Below are 19,040 nucleotides of genomic sequence, written 5' to 3' on the forward strand. Positions count from 1 at the left end.
GTTGGGGCGGGGGGTGGGAGGGGGCGGAGTCTGGGGAGAGGTTTAACTTGGGCAATGGAGAGGTGAGGAGGCGGCTGAACAATAGTCTCAATCTTAGGAATAATGTCATTATCTGAATTTTAAATAGGTCACATGAGACTGGCCTGAATTTTGTAGCTGTTTTTCAGATCTTGTATACTAATAAAAAAGCATGGAAAAATTGCCTGCTGCTGTTTTGTATTGTAATCATAAGTGGATTGGAATAACCTTCAAATGGTTCAATGTAAGTAGATGCAGTGCTAGCAATTTCGGACACTGAACAGGAAGCCAACGCTCTACCAGAAAGAGGGAACGTCATCTATTACTCTTTTGTGCACACGTCCTGCTAACTAGTCAGTATTGGGTTGCTTTCCTTTCGCAGGGTTTGTGTGGGATGTGGAAGGAAATGTAAAATAACACATTTAAAAAAATCTAACATTATGATTTAAAAGACTATAGCTACATTGTGGTTGATTGCGAAATGTGACCATTTCTCGCCTTTTTCACGTGTGTCTTTTGTAGAGTTGCAACATTTGTGGGAAACCCCCACCCTCCCCAGTGTTTGGACTCATTGGAAAGGAAATTTAATTTGGAACTATCTACCAGAAAGTTTGAGATCCTAAAGTGCACATGGAAGAAACTATGAACTTTAATCGAATTTGGGATTTTACTAGACAGAATGGGTCTGTGTGGGCAGGGCTAAGAACTAAAGGAACCATCCTTCAAAGAAGCCAGTTTGAGTATTGAAACTGTCTGGGGTATTGAAGCTAAAGCATATTGTCTGAGAGAATTGTGTATACTCGAAAACCCTTCTCCCCAGGAGACATTAACATAGCAACAATTAACCCAGAGATAGCTACCATCATCCTGAACTGGAAAACCATTCCAGCACATACATAATAACAATGGCACATCCAGCCCGCATGAAAAACCCAAACACTGGCAGACATTGCAAATACCAAAGCCAATATTTCCATCAAGAAACAGATTTAAAAGATCAACACATCCGAGACAGATTAACTTTTAATGGGCCCGCCAAAATATGACACAGAAATATCAAGCCCGCCAAAATTAAACAAAGAATCCGGGCTGATTTGGCGCGAAGATTAGAACAGCTCCAAAGGTATAACTGGGCCCTGCTCTAACAAAAGGGTATGCTTATGCTTACGCCATGCTTAGCAGAAGGTATGCACACAGCAGCCTAGCATCATAGAGCACCAAGAAGGGAGAGAGACCACTGCAGCAGTTTTAACTAGCTTTTCCAGCCTCGATGTCCTGTAATCGAAAAGGAAGAACATCACCATCGTGGCAGCAACCGACCAGTGCCAATGTGGTACCACCAAAAACACCGCGATCGACCAACTTCAAAACAAAACTCTGCAAGGAAGAAACCGAAGAATCGAAAGTTTCCACTCTACAATCTAAGTTCTGACTACCAACAGGTGAACACAGTACCTAAGAGACTTTAAAACTTAATTCTAACGAAAGAAAGTTGGTACTTACCACATACATCCAAAACGCGCCCTACTGCATCAGCGGACACTACCCAACTGAAGACTACGCAGTGAGAAGTCCTCTACGACGTCCGGGGTATGGCAAGCAGAACCTACAGAGTCCAGCGAACCCCGAAATCGCGAACCACCAGAAAGGATTGGTGAGCATAGTCCCTGTTTGCCCTGGAGTTTAACCTAGTCAGAGTTAGGCATTGGGAGGTGGGGGGTGTATTATTCTCTGTAATCCCTTTGAATGTGTGATGTAGTGTTCTTTATTCAAGTGATTATAAGTTTGACATTGTATTTTCTTGTCCTTAATAAAATCAAAGTTCTTTTGCACCAAACCAGCTGTCTCTTGCGCTTTATCACATCCCCCAAATAAATCCAGAGTCTAGAACCCAGGGAGTGGGAGCGATTCGAACCGCTCAGACGGTCAAAAGCGAACCTGACCCCACACACCACCCCCTACACTTTTAAGATTACAGTTATATATTAATCATTTTTATAATTAACCCATAATAATTCAACAACTTTTTATTGTCCTCATTTTTTCCTAAATACATTGACAAGAAAACCAGACGAGTTACTGATTTTTTTTAAACCAATGTAAATTGTTCTTGCGATAAGATTCTTTTGGATTTAGACAGTGTAATTTATCATCTGTACAGCAGAACAGGGTTGATAGGTGCTTAAATACCAAAACTGGCTCAGTTTATTCAAATAAACATTTGTGTGGATTTATGCTTACACACACAGCTCAGTGGTTTAATCACTAAATACGTTATTTATTCTAATTAAATGCAAAAGTTTTGAAAACACTGAAAAATAATTAGCAGCAAGTATACTTTTGTTACTGTATAATATGCCAATTTGGTGTTTTCATCTGAACTAATCTCAATTGAGAACCTAGTATGAGGAATAAGATGGCTGAACTGGAGGCTGTTGTGGCATTAGGGAACTAAAGAATATGAATGATACCAGAGAATGGTAATGAATACAACATACTAAGCTATATATTCCTCAGGCTAGTGCATACAAGAAAGAAGGTAGTGTAGGCCTATATTAGCGGGGACATCCGGAACATTTAAAAATGTTGATCCTGTGGGAGGTGGAAATTTACATAATGAATTGCTATGGTTAAACAACTTTAACGGCTCAAGCTAACCTTGAAAATATGCTACAGTCCCACCCTTCTTCTTTTCAGGTCTCTAAGAATGAAGACAGCTTATTTTACAGAGATAAAATTGAGATGCGAAAACAACCTTATTTTAATGAGAATTCAATCAACTAAATATTAATTGGGAATACCCAAGTGGATGAGTCTGATTTGGTACATACAATGCATCACTGTTTCACAAGCCAGTATGTTTGAGAAACTGAGGCAGTACATATAACTTGCCTTGGGCTTTGGTAATGGTAAGTGACACATATAACACGGCAAATAGAAATCATTGCACCCTTCAGGAACAATGATCATAAAATGGTCAAGTTCTATATGGTCTGAGATTCAGAAATGCTGAAGATTAGAAGACACATTTTTAATTAACATTAAAGAAATGAACAGCTTATGTAAATTGATGGAGGGGGGTGGGGGAGGAGAAGGACTTGATCAACATTTCATGCAGGGCCTTTAAAAGCATAATGCTGAGCATGCAAGATAAATATATAGATAGGGATCAACAAACAGACTAAACCAAAGATTCAGTCCTCAATGGATTATCAAATTATTCAGAAGCAAAATGAGGATGAATAATATAAATCTGAAGGCAGAAAAGTGAAGAGATTACTGGGCTGAATATAGGGACAATCAAAAATATGTGAAACAGGTATTTAGATGGCCAAATGGAGGTCTGGAAAGAAATTTAGCTGCATATGTAAAACAACACTAAAAATTCTTATAATACTATAACAGCAGTTAAAGAGTTGAGAATCTATCCAAAGTGCTCATGGAGTTGAAAATCAAGGCTGCTAAATGATTATTTGCTCCAGATATTTCTAGCGAAGGCATAAGCAACGTGCTAAACTCTATTAACCCAACCAGAATTAATTGCTTCAATTTAAATTATTTGGAAGTTGAAGAGCTAAAAGAGATCAATATTAATTGCTCCCCAAGGATGGATGCTATTTATCCTAGAGTACTAAGACATGAGAGAAAAGATTTATGAGATGTTTGTGATCACGAGGGAGTTGAACGTACACTGATGAGGCTTGGAATAGACTGAAAACTGACTAATGAGATGTACATTTTCAAAAAGGATGACAAACCAGACACAGGCAACTAAAGATTCATTAACCTCACATCGATGCTAGGTAAAGTAATGGAATTGACTTAACCTCCTTGACTTCATTGAGGAAATAAAATCTCCAATAGACTGTGGAAAGCCTACCAAAATAGTATTCCCAGACTTCCAAAAAATACTTGACAAAGTTATGCACGAATGGCTTGAAGCTCAAAGTAGAATTTGGGGTTAGAATTTGCAAATGGATAAGAAACTGGCTGAAGATCAGAAAGCAGCAAATACTTTTTTTGAAGAGTTATGCAGGGGTTGAATGGAACATCTTGGGAATTGCTTTTTTGGCACTTATTGTTTCTATTTTACTTTAACAAATTGGATTTGGAAACTCATTGCCATTAATGTGAGGCAATTGATTGAGGAGGTAGCTTGCAAACTCTAAAATGAGTTGAACAAAACAGGCAAGTGGAAAATTGGCTAATGAAATCTAATCCGGACAAATGTAAAGTAGCCCATATAGGAATAAAAAATAGACAAAATAAATAGAACGTTGAAATATGTAGACAAAACTGTGGGGTGGAGAAAATCATTCAAATTATATTGTGCTCGGGTTAAACCACACCTTGAGTACTGTGCCTGAGACACAAGGATGGCCTTCAAGCCCTGAAGGCAGTTCAGAGAAGTTTTGAGGCAGATCCCCAGTATCAAAAAGCTGGAGATGGCTGAGAAATGAGGTATGCCAGGTTTAAGGAATTGATCATATTGAGTGCTAAAAGTCCAGGCCCCGGAAGGCTACTGCCCCCAAACAGGGCGCAGCGCCATTTTGCTCCCATTGTCTTTCCACAATTAAGTTACTTTATTGTGTGAACAGATAAGCTTAATTAGTGGTTGAAGCAGAGATCATTGTATCTTTTTAGGAAAAAAAATTGATAAATATTCGAAGCAAAAGTCAGATGGCTACAGGGAGAGAGCGGGGCAATGTGATTAGTCTTAGATTGATCTAGCAAACACCCGGCACAGACACAATGGCCTGAATGGCCTCTGTTGTAAACTTTTACAATTTCAGGTATTGAAGCTTGTGTGCATGCATTGCTAAATCCACATAAATACTTATGAACTGTAATTTTAGCAGTTTTCATTTCACAGATAAATTATCTTCCATGCTAATTGTCATTTAATTATTCAATTAGTAATTTACAGAGGGGTGGGAGATGTTCATTTTGTGGAAAGAGCTTCAACAAAATAATAGTTTTTGGTTTGAAATGCATGACTACATCATTGCACCATGTTTAGTAAAGCATTGGGGACAACGTAAGCTGATTATTTTTCAGAGCTGACCACCTCTAAGTTGCAAACATCAGGATTTTGTTCCGCATGAACTATGTAATGACTTGAAAAGAAATCAAAGATTTCTGTAACAAAAACAGAAATGCTGGAAACATACAGCAAAGAGAACAGAGAAGTTAGCATTTTGGCTGCAGATCCGTCAAAAATGTGTGTTCTTTATAATAAACTGTAAGCGCAGTACCTTTTGAAAAGTGTGCTGCTTGAGAGAGGCTCCCATGGGCGTGTCTAGCTGTGTGTTGGCTTCTAGCCCAGTTGTCTGTAACTCAGAATCTATGGCATGTCTGCAACTTGTACGCCTGGTTTTCTTTGCTATAACCTTTGAGCGCCAATCCTCATAACCTTTGTAAACAGTTTCAAGTTGTTCAGCTCTTAAAGTATCACCTAAAATGCAAAATTTTGTGCCGTTTTTTTAATTAAAAAAAGTAGGTTTTACAAAAAATATTCACTGCTATTATATACAAAAATACCATACAGGAAAGACCAGCTGGTCCATCTAGGCTGTTCCATACAGTCATAATGCCTTAGCCTTATGCAATATAATTAGGACACTCCCTACCCACTGGGATCCGTGTAGTCTCTTGAGGGGGGCATAAAACCAGATGAACTATATTTTTCACACTTCATAGAATGGGTGATTGTTTAAATTTGGATTAGGAAGCAATCATAAATGGTGTAGTAAAATACAATAAAGAACCAGACAATCCAGTGAGGCAAACCATATGTAGATATTCCAATGCTCAAGTCGGATTATATTTAATGGATTACTCTTCAGAAAGCAACACTACCATTTGGCATGAGAACACTCCATATGGAGAATTGATTAGGATTTTGGTGTATTCAAAAAACTTACAGAAATACTTATTCTTTTATGGCATTCTTCAATTATACTTTTCATTAAACAAAAATTCCTTAAATGATTTACATTGGCATGGCTACACTGTACCTCTACTGCAAAAGCTATATATTAAAAAGCCTATTTTTGAAGGTTTTCAAAGTTAGATTACTTTAAAATAGAGCAAACGTGATTTTTTTGTAAATATCTGCAATTATTTTAATGCCAAATGCAACATTTTATGCTCTCGGGCTGTGATATTTCTTTAAATTTGTTTTATAACTTAATCTAGTATTGACATCAAGAATTTTATGTCTTGATAAATGGCAAATACATATTCTTTTAATGATTTTCAAAGCCACCATAGCTTTCACTGCCATAACATGGAAACTTTAGTCAAATTTGACCAATAATTCATAGTAGTTGGTTAATAAAATATAGTGCAATGAGAGCAAGTTGCATGTTTACTTTTCTCCTTTCCCTGTCCATTTTCACCCCTCCCCTTTCAAAGGTGTTGATTCTTTGTTGTATACTGCCTAATACTTTGTCTAATTAGCCATTCTTCAAACGGTGAGTTTAGACATTGAGGTGTAAGATACCACATTCCACCCTCCACTACTCTGGCGCAGGTTGAGGCAAAAAGCTTCTCAGGGAAGTGCTCAGCCTTCTTAGTGCTGCTTTCTGGGCCGGTTCTGTTGAGGCGCATTACGCCCAACTATGTCGGCATGCATATGACGAGTCCTTGCAAATGAAGGAAACGCGACATCTACCACGTTTCCCATGTTGGGGCCAACCTTTAGATCCCGGCATCCAAGTGTCAGTGTAGGAGATCTCAGTCCAAAAGGAGAAGAGGGGCAAACATTCTCTGAGCGTGAACATGCACAGGCCCCAGCAGAGCAATGTCCAATTTTTAGCTAGTTTTTTGATTTTTTTTTTATAAATTGGCTGCCACTGCTTTGACCAAGTTTCCACTCCAAAACTGGCACAATCTGTGAACGGAGACCAAGGAGCCCACCTTCCACCTGTTAATCACACTGAGACCAGAAATATGATCTGGTACAAAAACAACAACTTGTATTTATATAGTGCCTTTAATGTAGTGAAATATCCCAAGGTGCTTCATAGGAGTATTATGAGATAAAACATTTGATACCGAGCCGCATAATTAGAAATTAGGGCAGGTGACCAAAAGCTTGGTCAAAGAGGTAGGTTTTAAGGAGCATCTTGAAGGGGGAAAGAGAGATGGAGCAGTTTAGGCAGGGAGTTCCAGAATTTGGGGCCTAAGCAACAGAAGTTACGGCCATCGATGGTTGAGCGATTATAATCAGCGATGCTCAAGAGGGCAGAATTAGAGGAGCGCAGACATCTCGTGGGGTTGTGGGTCTGGAGGAGATTACAGAGATAGGGAGGGGTGAGGCCATGGAAAGATTTGAAAACAAGGATGAGAATTTTGAAATCGAGGCATTGCTTAACTGGAAGCCAATGTAGGTCAGCGAGCACAGGGGGTGATGGATGAGTGGGACGGTGCGAGTTAGGACACGGGCAGCTGAGTTTTGGATCACCTCTCATTTAAGTAGGGTAGAATCACCTCTAGTTTATGTAAAGTATAAATAATCAAAAAGATTACTGGAATATTAGCTTTGTAAGAGGAAAATTTGGCATTAGGGGTACCAACGGGACAAGGGTTAAAGTGCTGGTTCCTGCACTGGCCCATAAGGAGGTAAAAGGCCTCTCTTCGGCCTTGTACCAAGGCTCCAGAAGTTATCAATTCAATAATATTCCGACAGGATACGATGTGAGAACCTAAACAGACATTGATAAGACCTTGCGAAGAGGCTCGAGGCGGATTCACGGGCACCAAGGAGAATCAACAAATTCTGACCTAATTAAGCCATTCTAGTCATGGCCTAAAGTGGTCACGAGGGTCTTGGCCTGTCAATCCAAAGTAGCACTAATAAGGTAGTCCAATTAGAGAAGTAGCACTGATAAGGTAGTTCAATTAGAAATCTAGGGAGGTTTTGTCCGGGAACAGAGGGGTTTTGAAATGTATAAAAGTTGTATGATTGTGCTGTTCGGAGAGCATCTCCACTCACAGGCGGCTGTGATAAGGGGTGTTCCCGGACGTTCGTAATAAAGATCGTTATACTTTGCCATCCGTCTCTGTCTGCTAACTTCGAGAATTGCTACGTGGGCTGGGGCGAGCGTCGACCCTCTGTATCAGTGGGCCCGCTCGTGGGAAAAGAAGCCTTCCCTTTCTCCCCCAACAGCTTTTATAACTAAAGGGCTAGAATATAAAGAGGAAGTTTTGCTAAAACTATTCAAAGCCCTGGTTAGACCACACCTGGAGTACAGTGTATATTGGCCTTGGAAAAAATGCAGCGCAGATTCATCAGAATGTACCAGGGCTCCAAAGGTTAGATTATGAGATGAGATTACATTAACTAGGAAGGTTAAAGGGTAAGTTGATTTAAGGTATTTAGGATTTTGAAAGGAATTGAGAGGGTAGATAGAGCTAAACTTTTTCCGCTGGTGGGAGGATCTGGGACAAGGGAACATACCCTTAAAATCAGAGCCCGGCCATTCAGGGGAGAATTTAGGAAACATCACACAAAGGTTGCTGGAAGTGTGGAACTCTCGCTAACAAAAAGCAATAGATCCTAGTTCAACTAATAATTTTAAATCTGAAATCGATAGATTTTTGCTAGACAAGGGTATTAAGGGATATGTTACCAAGGCAAGTGGATGGAGTTAAGATACAGATCAACCATGATCTCACTGAATGGCGGAACAGGCTCGAGGGGCTGAATGGCCTGTTCCTGTTCCTATAGTCAATGGAAATAAAAATAGGGTGGTTTATATATCGGGAGGCCAATCCGCAATGCCAGTTTTATGACTAGGCGGCAAACTGAAAATCTACACCGTTGACTTTGAAATGGTGGTGAGTTGTGTACAAACACTTACCGCATTTGTGTGAAATCCCGGTCTACTAATTTAGAAGAGGCAGTAACACATTTTAAATATATGAATTAGCATCTCTACCAATTTAGTAGAGAGAGGAATTTAGGATAATCTGTCAAGTGTTTATACACTAGTATCCTAGAGACTAATTTAAAGGCCATTAAAAATTCTACTAAAAAATTAGCTATGTCATTTATATACATACAAGTGATTTAAGTAGATATTCTTTTCTGTACTTTTGTTTTTATTGATTTATGTAAATATTCTGCAACTGACCATGCAAATTTTTCAGTGAAGTTCAGTATTTTTTAATTACTAATCACTAAAGCACATACCTGCCAAATGAATACTGACTGGGGCGGGTACATAAGATACCTTCTTGTATAATTCAAAATCTTTATGCCTTTCATTCCATTTCCATCTGTCACGCTGTATGATTGGCACAGTTATATTACCATGGAGAATATTGTCCTTCCAAGCCTAGAATCAAAACACTAGTGTTCATACCATCAACAGTAACAAGAAAACGTCTCTGTGGAAGTGAGTTATGCAAATCACGCCGTAAATGGAACAACCATGTTCAATAGCTTCATCTGTGTTAGGCGTGAAATGAGTGGCATGCTAGATTTGCGTGCCAGAACTGAGGCCTGACGACTGCCCTAAATGCATCCTCAGTCCTCACTGGAATAAATCCAGTGAGCAACGGTTGCCAATCGAGTTCTCCAACACAGCTCGCTGGTCCTGGCCATTCAAAGTTCTGCTGGCTCGGACACAGAGCCATCCCACAGGTTAAGTCCAGGGTGGAGGGGACGAGTGCGGATCGACAGCAACCCGCAGTGTTAATGTGGAGGCAGGAGGAGCATTTTAGGAGCACTCTTGCTCCTAAAATGCTCCTCCTGCCTCCACATTAACACTCTTGCTCCTCCTGGCTCCAATTTACGGTAAGTTTAAAAAAATCTTTTGCAGTTTATTTGGCTACCTCCACCACTGCTTAGGCCACTGTAGAATCTGAAAAACTAGTCGGAGCTTGCACAGTGCAATATTGAAATGAGGCCGGTGCCAAGGCCACCTTAAAAAAAAAGGCCCTGACTAATTTAGCAGCGACCCGAGCACCTGTGCAAATTGGGTGCGGGCTGTTGCTCTCCTTGGTGGCCATTAACAAGTCCAGGCAGCGGGCGGTTGAGGGAGTCGTTCAGCCCAACTACCTACCTCTCTTCCGCAGCTATGCTCACGCCAGGGTGTCTCTGGAGATGGAGCACGTGATGTCTACCGGTACGCTCGCGGCCTTCCATGACAGGTGGACATCGGAGGGACTGGAGTGCATTATCACCCCCGGAAACCAAATTTTGATCTGATTTGTTAAGTTTTCTTACACATTTTTGGTCAGTTTGCAGTTTCTAATTGTTGCACTTGGTTGAATTGTATAATTTAGAAGAGTTGTTGCTCTCCTAAATCCGTCACCATTGTACCCATTTTACGCCTATAAAATGGACGCAAGGATGTTGAATTTATGCCAGTGTGTGTGGTATATAGCAGCACATGGTACCTGCAACATTAATCGGTGTCTGGTAATTGAAAAGCATGCAGTAAAGGAGTGCATGTGCAGGTGCTGGTTATTTCAACTTTACCCTTCATGAAGAAATGTAGTTCTATTTCATTTGAATGGTGGTTGTATATATTTGTTGTAGGTCATTTAAATAATTTTACTAGTCTGCTGTGTATTGCAATGAACTTTATTTTTTGATATTATTGATAGCACTCCAGAATGCTTTAGAGCACTTGTGATGATAAAATACCATAGTTAAATCTATGTTACAGAATGATTGAAATGTCGGTTCAGAAGGAGGCCATATAGCCTATCGTGTCTGTGCTTGCTCTCCAGCACAGCTATCTTTAATGTTTTTGTTCTTCATGTGTTTATCTAATTTCCTTTCATGTCCCAATGAATCCTCCTACATTTTCCTCTGTTTCCTATTGTTCTTTAATTTGATATTCATGCTGGATTTTAATATTCTTTCCATGCCCATATCCAAATTGTTTATATATAGCGGGAGAGTTCTATCACAGATGACTGAAGCACAACACCAGCTACATTTTGCCAATCCCAGTAATATGAATTTGCGCCTGCTCTTTTACAGAATAAATGACCTACTCTATATATGTAAAATGACAGACATGTAACATGCAGTTGAGGGCCACATAGAGTACATTAATTCCTCTTACGACTGGTAATGTAAAACCAAGGGGAAATTTCATTGCTTTGTTCATATATATTGCATCCCTCATGAATCTCAAAGGTTGCTTTCCTAATTCACCAAACATTAACGCTCTTCATCTGTAGAATACTAAATTGGTTAATGGATGATTTTGTTCTTGCATGTACTAAAAATGTAGATATCAAACAATCGGCAATGTAAAATTTACTAGTTTTATCTTTTCAGAAAAGTTAGGAGTTGACATTAATGATAATCCATTCTTTATGAATGTTGATGTCATTAGTAAATTACTTTAGTTCTGGTACTGAAGCTGAAAAGCCATTAACTGAAAGATTCAAGCATCGATGGTACCTTTTTAAGCTCGTTTATCCGTGCTTGATCGGGTTTTTTTGGATGCTCATTGGACTGCAGGCTGCTCCTGAACCCTGGGTATCTGAATCCATCAAAGGTTAGCCAAGCTGCCTTTGATCGTTCCTTAGCTTTCTTTTGCTCTTTGTCAATGTCCACAGGAGCCAGTGTCGCTGACAAGAACTCTTGGCTGTATGTGTAGTACTGGTTTGGCTTCTGTGAGGGAGAAAAGCCATTTACAGATGATCCTTAATGCTTTGTCATTTGTTACGATGTAAAGATGTCTAAAACCACATACTCTTCACACATGTGCCTGCACGTGTTCAATAAATGGACATGTTTGACTCTTATTCAGATTATGTCTATATAAACGTATAAAGCTTTGGTGTGTGCCTGCCCTATTCAATTTGAGTTTGTGGAAGGGTTGCAGACAATGGGGGTGATTTTCCTCTTGAGCAAACAGGTGGTGAACAGGGCGATCACACCACCCACCTCAGTGATTGAACCTCATTAAAATAAAATCAGTAGGCTAAACGAGCACTGAAATGGGTAGCAGGCGGTAAATCCGGTGGCTGCTCTGTGGAGCTCGTCCGCCAGGGACGCATTAAGGGGGTAGCAACAGAGAGACTGGTTGTAGGCGAAATGATTTTTATGAGCAACATTTGTACTCCTCCTGGCACCACAAAAATAATTTATAAAAACTTACCTTCAATGTTTCTAGAGTGGTCTCCAGTGATCCCTATAATGACCCCCGGTTTGGCTACTCAACGTTTAGTTCCACTGTGCAGAGTGTGTACAGCACACATCAACCCAGTGGAAGACTAAACACGTAGGGATCCTAATCAAGTCTTTGGACCCTGATTTAAATATTTTAATGAGGATCCCGCCTGTTTTGGACAGGAGCACCGGTCACTTAAATTAAGGCCCACTCGAAAGTCGCATCGGGCGGGCCTTAGTCAGAAAGTGAGTGATAGGTTTCTTAAAAATGTTTCAGATGTCACTGCCAGATTACACTGAGAAATTGGGCAGTAGGGAGATGAAAATCACCCCCAGTATATGCTATTACATCACTTGCTTCTTACTCCACTGGTTAAACTTTTATCAAGATTATTTTAAATCCTGCTATATGGGCATGCAACTGTGGCTTAATATAAATAACCTGTGGCACAATCATGAAAAAAATGTATGCACAGGAAAAATATATATTTTGCAGAATTTTCCATTGCCACACATAATGCTAGATTTTCCACTTTTTATGCATGCTTAACGCCCACTTAACGTCCATTTTACCGCTGAAATGACCATATATCGCCCATTTAGCCACAAAATGACATTATTCAGACACTTATCGCCGAGTGTTACTTTCCCCATGTGCGTAACACCGGGAAAAAATAATGTGCCTGTCAACTATTTTGGGCGGAATCATCAGAATGGGCAAAATCAATGGCCATAATATCGGCCAGCGTTAGTTTCCGCATGGAATTAATGCCGAGATTCAATAATACCGACCGCCCACTTTATTTTGTCGTAAAGATGACATTTGCCGAAATTAACGGCCAGGAGATCGCCCAGCGTCACTTTCACTACCTCGCACACATATCGGCCACAATATCGCTCGCCCAAAAAACCGCCTGGAAAAAGTGGAACTAACCGGAACTACTCACAGCGTTATGGACAGCATGTTCTAAATCACATGTCACATCATTTAAAAGACTGCTCTGCTTCAACCTCAGGGGAGTTCGGATGTACTCTGGAGGTATTTGGAGGTGATGTGAACATCTGAACAAACATCTTTATTATACTGTGAATGATTGGAATTTAATAGGTGTCTTCATCGGGACATTCATTCTTTGTGACCAATCGGTGGAAACCAGATAGCCAGTGCAATGGGGCCTGTGCTTTCTCACCCTCTCTCTTGATGACCAATTATATGCTGCAGACTCAAGGTGGCCGAAGGTATGCTCCACAACATTATGTGCCCAATTTAAGACATGCCAGACTGATGAGGAGGACCAGATGTTACACCCCCCGCAAGTACAGGAAGAAGCTGTCTTACCTCAACTTGCCCGACACCACCTGCCTTTGGAGACTGCACTTCCACAAAGAGGTTATCACTGAGGTATGCCAGCTCATCAGGGGAGATCTTCAGCCTGCCAGCACCATTAGTCTGCACTGTCCGTCGAGGTCAAAGTCACCAAGGCACTGTCGTTCTACGCGTCGGGTTCTTTTCAGGCCTCAGCTAGTGACATTTGCGGTCTGTCTCAGCAGGCCACGCATTGCTGCATTAGGTCACTGAAGCCCTGTACACACGCAGGAGGGACTTGATCAGCTTCCCTAGGGAGGCACAGACTGAGAGGGCTCTAGGATTCTCCAGAATTGCAAACTTCCCCAAGGTGCAGGGAGCAATAGGCTGCATGCACATCACGATGCAGGCACCTTTTCAGGATGCAGAGATTTTCAGGAACCGCAAGGGATTCCACTCCCTGAATGTACAACTCGTTGTCGACCACCAGCAAATTATACTGGCAGTGAATGCTAAATTTCCAGGCAGCATCCATGATGCTCACATCCTGCGTGAGAGCACTGTATCTGACTTGTTTAACAATCAGCCCCAAGGTCAATGCTGGATGCTTGGTGACAAAGGATATGGCTGGTGACCCCCGCCTGCATGACACCCACACCGAAGCTGAGAGGCGATACAACGAAAGCCACAGAGCCACTCGCAATATCGTGGAGAAAACCATTGGAGTGCTTAAGCAGCACTTTAGATGCCTGGACCACTCAGCAGGCGAGCTCCAACACCACCCTGAGCAAGTAGCTCAATTCGTGGTGGTGTGCTCTATGATGCACAACTTGGCTATCACAAGGGGATAAGAATTGCCTGAAGAGTCTGACAGTCCACCTCACCAGAGAGAGGAAGAGGAGGGCGAGGAGGTGGATGCTGACATCGGCCCAGATAATCAGGCTGATGCTGAAGCCATGCCACCCGCCCCCCTGTAGACCACATGAAAGGGCCCGTGGTGGCATGATTGCTACAAGACTCTTGCGTCAGGAGCTCATCAATGAGCCCTTTGCCTGAAAGAGTGGTATTTACAAAGCTGACACACTGCTGAGTGTGCAGGTCATACATAAATGGTGGACATCACCTTGATGACAGTTAAAGTTTAAATTGATTGAAGTTAAGTGTAATTATACTCTTTGATGTTATGGAATCACCAGCGTGTAACAGTGCAGCTATCAGAGCCAATGCGCAACAATGTTTTGTTAAATAAAAAACATTTAAACTGAACATTTGTCTGAAATCATAAGTATTTCTGTAAAAACCAGCCCTCCCCCGCCCCCCTCCCCCCCCACTTCTCCTCCCTACCTCTGCCCCTTCCCCTTCCCCTACTGACTCCAAGCGCCTGGCTGAGGAGCTCCTCAGGCGATGCTTCATTGGGGGTGGGATGACGACCGAACCGCTGCTTGGACAGATACAGGAGAGGACGGTCCCAAGGTGGGAACGTGCTGAGCCAGAAGCAAGATGTTGCTCCTGGCTCTGATGTGTCATTGGCAATGGGGGTGCAGCACCTTGGGGTGCAGTGCCATGCTCCGGGACCACTGGGAGCCCTCTGCCACCAGTGTTCCTGGCTACCAGCTCCAGGGCCTCCTCCATCCCTTCCATGTTATGTATTATTTGTTAGACAAAAACTCAGTGTCAACTGTGTTCTTGGTGCTTAGTAGGCTTTTTGCTGCTGGTGAATCTCCCTCATGCCTCCCACAACAGCCAAACAAGCACACATCACAGCCACACACGCCTTCAGTCCCTCTCAGCTCCCTCTCTCTGTGTCTCCTCTTTTGCGCATGTCATGATGACCCTTGACCTCCTGAACCGTGGGAATCGAGCGTTGCCATGCCGTTGCTGAGGACAGCGACACTTTACGCTGGAAGGTCAGAGATTTAACACTACCGCCCCTTTCATATCGTTCACAGTAATGCCCAATTTAAAAATGGAGACTAGGGGCTTTGAGAATGGGCGACAAGCCGGCAATCTGAAAACCCATTTTTACTGCCCACGCTGGAAATAACGCCCATTTTTGTGCAATCTGCACAAAAGTGTAAAATCTAGCCCTTAGTCCCTACAATACAGTTAACCACAAATTTATCTTTTTTGTGAGGGAAGAGAAAGAAAAACCTGTTAATTACAGTATAAACATAGTACACATTTGTTTCGGTTAGGTGTAATACTGTAGTTATCTAATATTTATAAAACATCTTGTGCTTTGTTCAGTTAGGTTGGCTCATTGAATCAATTCTGGTGCACCCTGATCGTAATAACAAAAGCCTTCCTCTGGGAATTAGATACCAATTTTTTAAAAATTCTTCATGGCAAAAGGAGTTAGGAAAGTTATATGAAGACTTTGAAAGAAAATGTTTTCCAATATAAGCTGGAAATGGAAGCTCGAGTTTTTGAAATTTTTGAGTATTTTACAAAATGTTAAGTTTAACATTAAGCAAGCATTCACGCTTTCCCCAGTCTGATGGAACTTTCAATCCCAGCCTCACACCATGACACATAGTTCACTCTACTGAACTCACTCTCTGCGGTCATAGCAAACGGGTCTTGAAATATATTCAAAATAAAGATCCTAGCCCTGAGTTCTCTCTAGGATTTTGAATTTTTCCCTGGGATTGGGGTAGAATGCTAATGTAATCAAGGCGAGCTGGGAAATAGGATGGGATTGAGTAATGCCAGCTCTGTACCTCGAGGAAATTGACACCAGGATTTCCTGTGGGGTTGGGACTGGATGGTAGCAACATCTGTACCCTTACAGTTTTGACGCAGCGAGACTGTCATGATCGCATCACCTGATGGAATTCCTCCTCGGCCCAGCTCCTGTCCATCAACATACTGTATGCCTGCAAGATACAGGTGTGCAGTACCTGTCATGGGCAGAAGTGGGGTCAACAAGAGTGTTTCAGGTCTGGAACATCAGAAGAAAAAAATTAGCCTTAATACGGCATTTTAATTTTATTCCTCTGCCAGCCCTTTGGTCGCACATTCATGTTTGAGACGGCTTAGTCCAGTGTATGGGCCATCACAGCTAAACTTGCTCCAGCATCCACATGAATGCATTTTCTAACTGGGATCACTGGGTACAGATTATGATCAGGAACCCTTGCTCAATTAAGGACAATAATATTAAATATAGCGTCCTATTGCTGCGATCAATACAACCAACACAGATTAGAAAGTGAACCCAAGAGCTTCCTGGCCTTTATGGCTTGGCGATACTTCAAATTTTTCCTGTGGTCAGGAACAGGAGGGTGTGACTACGAGTGAGGCAGGTATGGGGATCCAGAGGGTAGCATTGGAGGAGCCTCAGTCCTTGCTCTTTTCCAACAGGTACAGGGTTCTTACTCCCTGAGTGGATGAGAACAAGGACTGCAGTGAGGATGAGCAAACTGACCACAGCACCGTGGTACAGGGGGCCATTCAAGTTGGGGGAGAAAAAATAAATGTTGTAGTGGTAGGGGACAGTACAGTTAGGGAGATAGATACTGTTCTTTGCAGTCGAGAGCGTGTTGCCTGCCAGGGTTAAGGACATCTCCTCTGGGCTGGAGAGGAACTTGCTTGGAGTGGGAGGAGAAAGATCCAGTTGTCGTGGTCCACGTAGGTACCAACAACATAGGTAGGAAAAAGAAAGAGGTTCTGCTAAGGGAGTATGAGCAGCTAGGAACTAAATTAAAAAGCAGAACCACAAAGATAATGATCTCTGGATTACTACCTGAGCCACGAGTAAATTGGTATAGGGTAAATAAGATCAGAGAGCTGAATGCGTGGCTCATAGATTGGTGTGGGAGAAATGGGTTTTGATTCATGGGGCACTGGCACCAGTACTGGGGTAAGAGGGAGCTGTTCCATTGGGACAGCCTTCACTTGAACCGTGCTGGGACCAGTGTCCTGGCGAATTGAATAACTAGGATTTTGGGCTCAAAATTGGTCAGGAGTTGCTCAGTTTTTTTTGGAGCAACTTGATTTTTCTGGAGTATCTTAAAAATCCCCATTTTGCACATTCAATTTGCACCAGTGTAAGTGAGTTAGTTACGATTTTTTTAGTTTCGTTTATTTTTTCTCAAAAGAGGGCGTTACCAGCCACCTATGCCAGTTTTGGCCATTTAGGCCACTTTGGCCAGATAATAGTTACTCCAAATCTACTTAGGCCAGAGTATGTGGCCACTACAGAAAACCACTACAGAGAGTTAAGAAATCAGTGCAGGTAGGTACATCGGAGGCCAGCAGAACTTAATGTTTTGACTAAAGAATGCGAATAGGATCAAACAGCTGTACAGGACATCATATGGCAAACTTCGCAAAGTTACTTTACTATACAACAGAAGCATTCATGGAAGCTTAAACTACAAAAATAACAGTAAAAGATAGTTGAATTAAATTGTCCTAATCTCACAACTAATTTAAACAACTATTTGTTTGCAATGATTATACTGGGCCAAAATTGAGCCCATATTATGTAAATAAAGTCTACTTCAATAAATAAAATATTCTCTCAGTGTTCCTCCGTCACTTATGTTCTTCTTTCACAATAGCAGCAGGTGAATAGGCTTGACAAATGGTCACCACTATTCATAAGAGTCAAAACATATTTACACAATTTTTTCAAAATAATCAATAGTCCAGGAAAATGACAAGCCATTAAGAAAGTTCAAAAATAGCTACATTGCATAGGAGTAGGCCACTGAGCCCCTCGAGCATGTTCCGCCATTCAATGAGATCATGGCTGATCTGCGACCTAATTCCATATACCCGCCTTTTGTCCATATCCCTTAATACCTTTGGTTAACAAAAAGCTATTAATCTCCGATTTAACATTAGCAATTGATCGAGCATCAATTGCCGTTTGCGGAAGAGAATTCCAAACTTCCACCAACCCTTTGTGTGTAGAAGAGTTTCTTAATTTCACTCCTGAAAAGGCCAAGCTCTATTTTTTAGACTATGCCCCCTAGTGCTAGAATCTCCAACCAGCAGAAATAGTTTCTCTCTATCTACCCTATCTGTGTCCCTTGATACATTGAAAACGTCGATCAGGTCATCCCTTAACCTTCGAAATTCTAGGGAATACAGCCCTAGGATGTTGATAAGTTTTATTGCTGTTTATTTTTAAACTTTGATAACAATTCTTTCACTTTCACAAATGACTGGTTTATCTTGTCTGAAATTAACGATGTTAATTTACAAATGAGAAAATTACCAGTGTGTAAAAGATGTTGTATACGTATAGAACCTATTAAGTTGGTCCCTACCGTAGCCATTTCCTGCCGCAGCAGGCCCTTTGCCTGTTCAGTACAGTTCAAGGCCTGATTGGAGTAGTTGTATATTGCTGTGCCTTCAGGAAGCTCAGCTACTATTGTTCCTTGCTTGGTTTCCTTCAGCTTGTTGCTAGCTTGATAAACCGCGTCAATGTTAGCCTGAAACATGAAAACATTTTGTGCTCAACCAAATAAGTTGCATTTGAAAAGGGGGCAGAAACAAGGGTGAAATACTTACATTTGAAAATATTTTACCTTCTTATGTTACTAACCCTAAGGCCCATCT

At 41.4% G+C, this 19,040-nt stretch overlaps 2 protein-coding genes across 2 annotated transcripts in view; one reads left to right on the forward strand and one right to left on the reverse strand.

Annotated features, from left to right (window-relative positions):
• The window catches only part of acad9 (acyl-CoA dehydrogenase family, member 9), a 67,440-nt gene extending 65,595 nt beyond the window's left edge, over positions 1–1,845 (forward strand). Inside the window, exon 19 of the transcript XR_011596049.1 lies at positions 541–1,845. The gene's annotated coding sequence lies outside the window, so the exon portion shown is untranslated. The remainder of the gene's footprint in view (positions 1–540) is intronic.
• Positions 1–19,040, reverse strand: part of cfap92 (cilia and flagella associated protein 92 (putative)) — a 126,025-nt gene that overhangs the window by 3,266 nt on the left and 103,719 nt on the right. The window contains exons 11-14 of the mRNA XM_070894768.1: positions 18,749–18,913; positions 11,450–11,662; positions 9,218–9,362; positions 5,274–5,473 (exon numbers count right to left, since the gene is read on the reverse strand). Of these exons, the coding sequence (XP_070750869.1) occupies positions 5,274–5,473; positions 9,218–9,362; positions 11,450–11,662; positions 18,749–18,913 (723 nt within the window). The remainder of the gene's footprint in view (positions 1–5,273; positions 5,474–9,217; positions 9,363–11,449; positions 11,663–18,748; positions 18,914–19,040) is intronic.

The sequence above is a fragment of the Pristiophorus japonicus genome, chromosome 12 (genome assembly GCF_044704955.1).
Source record: "Pristiophorus japonicus isolate sPriJap1 chromosome 12, sPriJap1.hap1, whole genome shotgun sequence".
NCBI classification, from domain to species: domain Eukaryota; kingdom Metazoa; phylum Chordata; class Chondrichthyes; family Pristiophoridae; genus Pristiophorus; species Pristiophorus japonicus.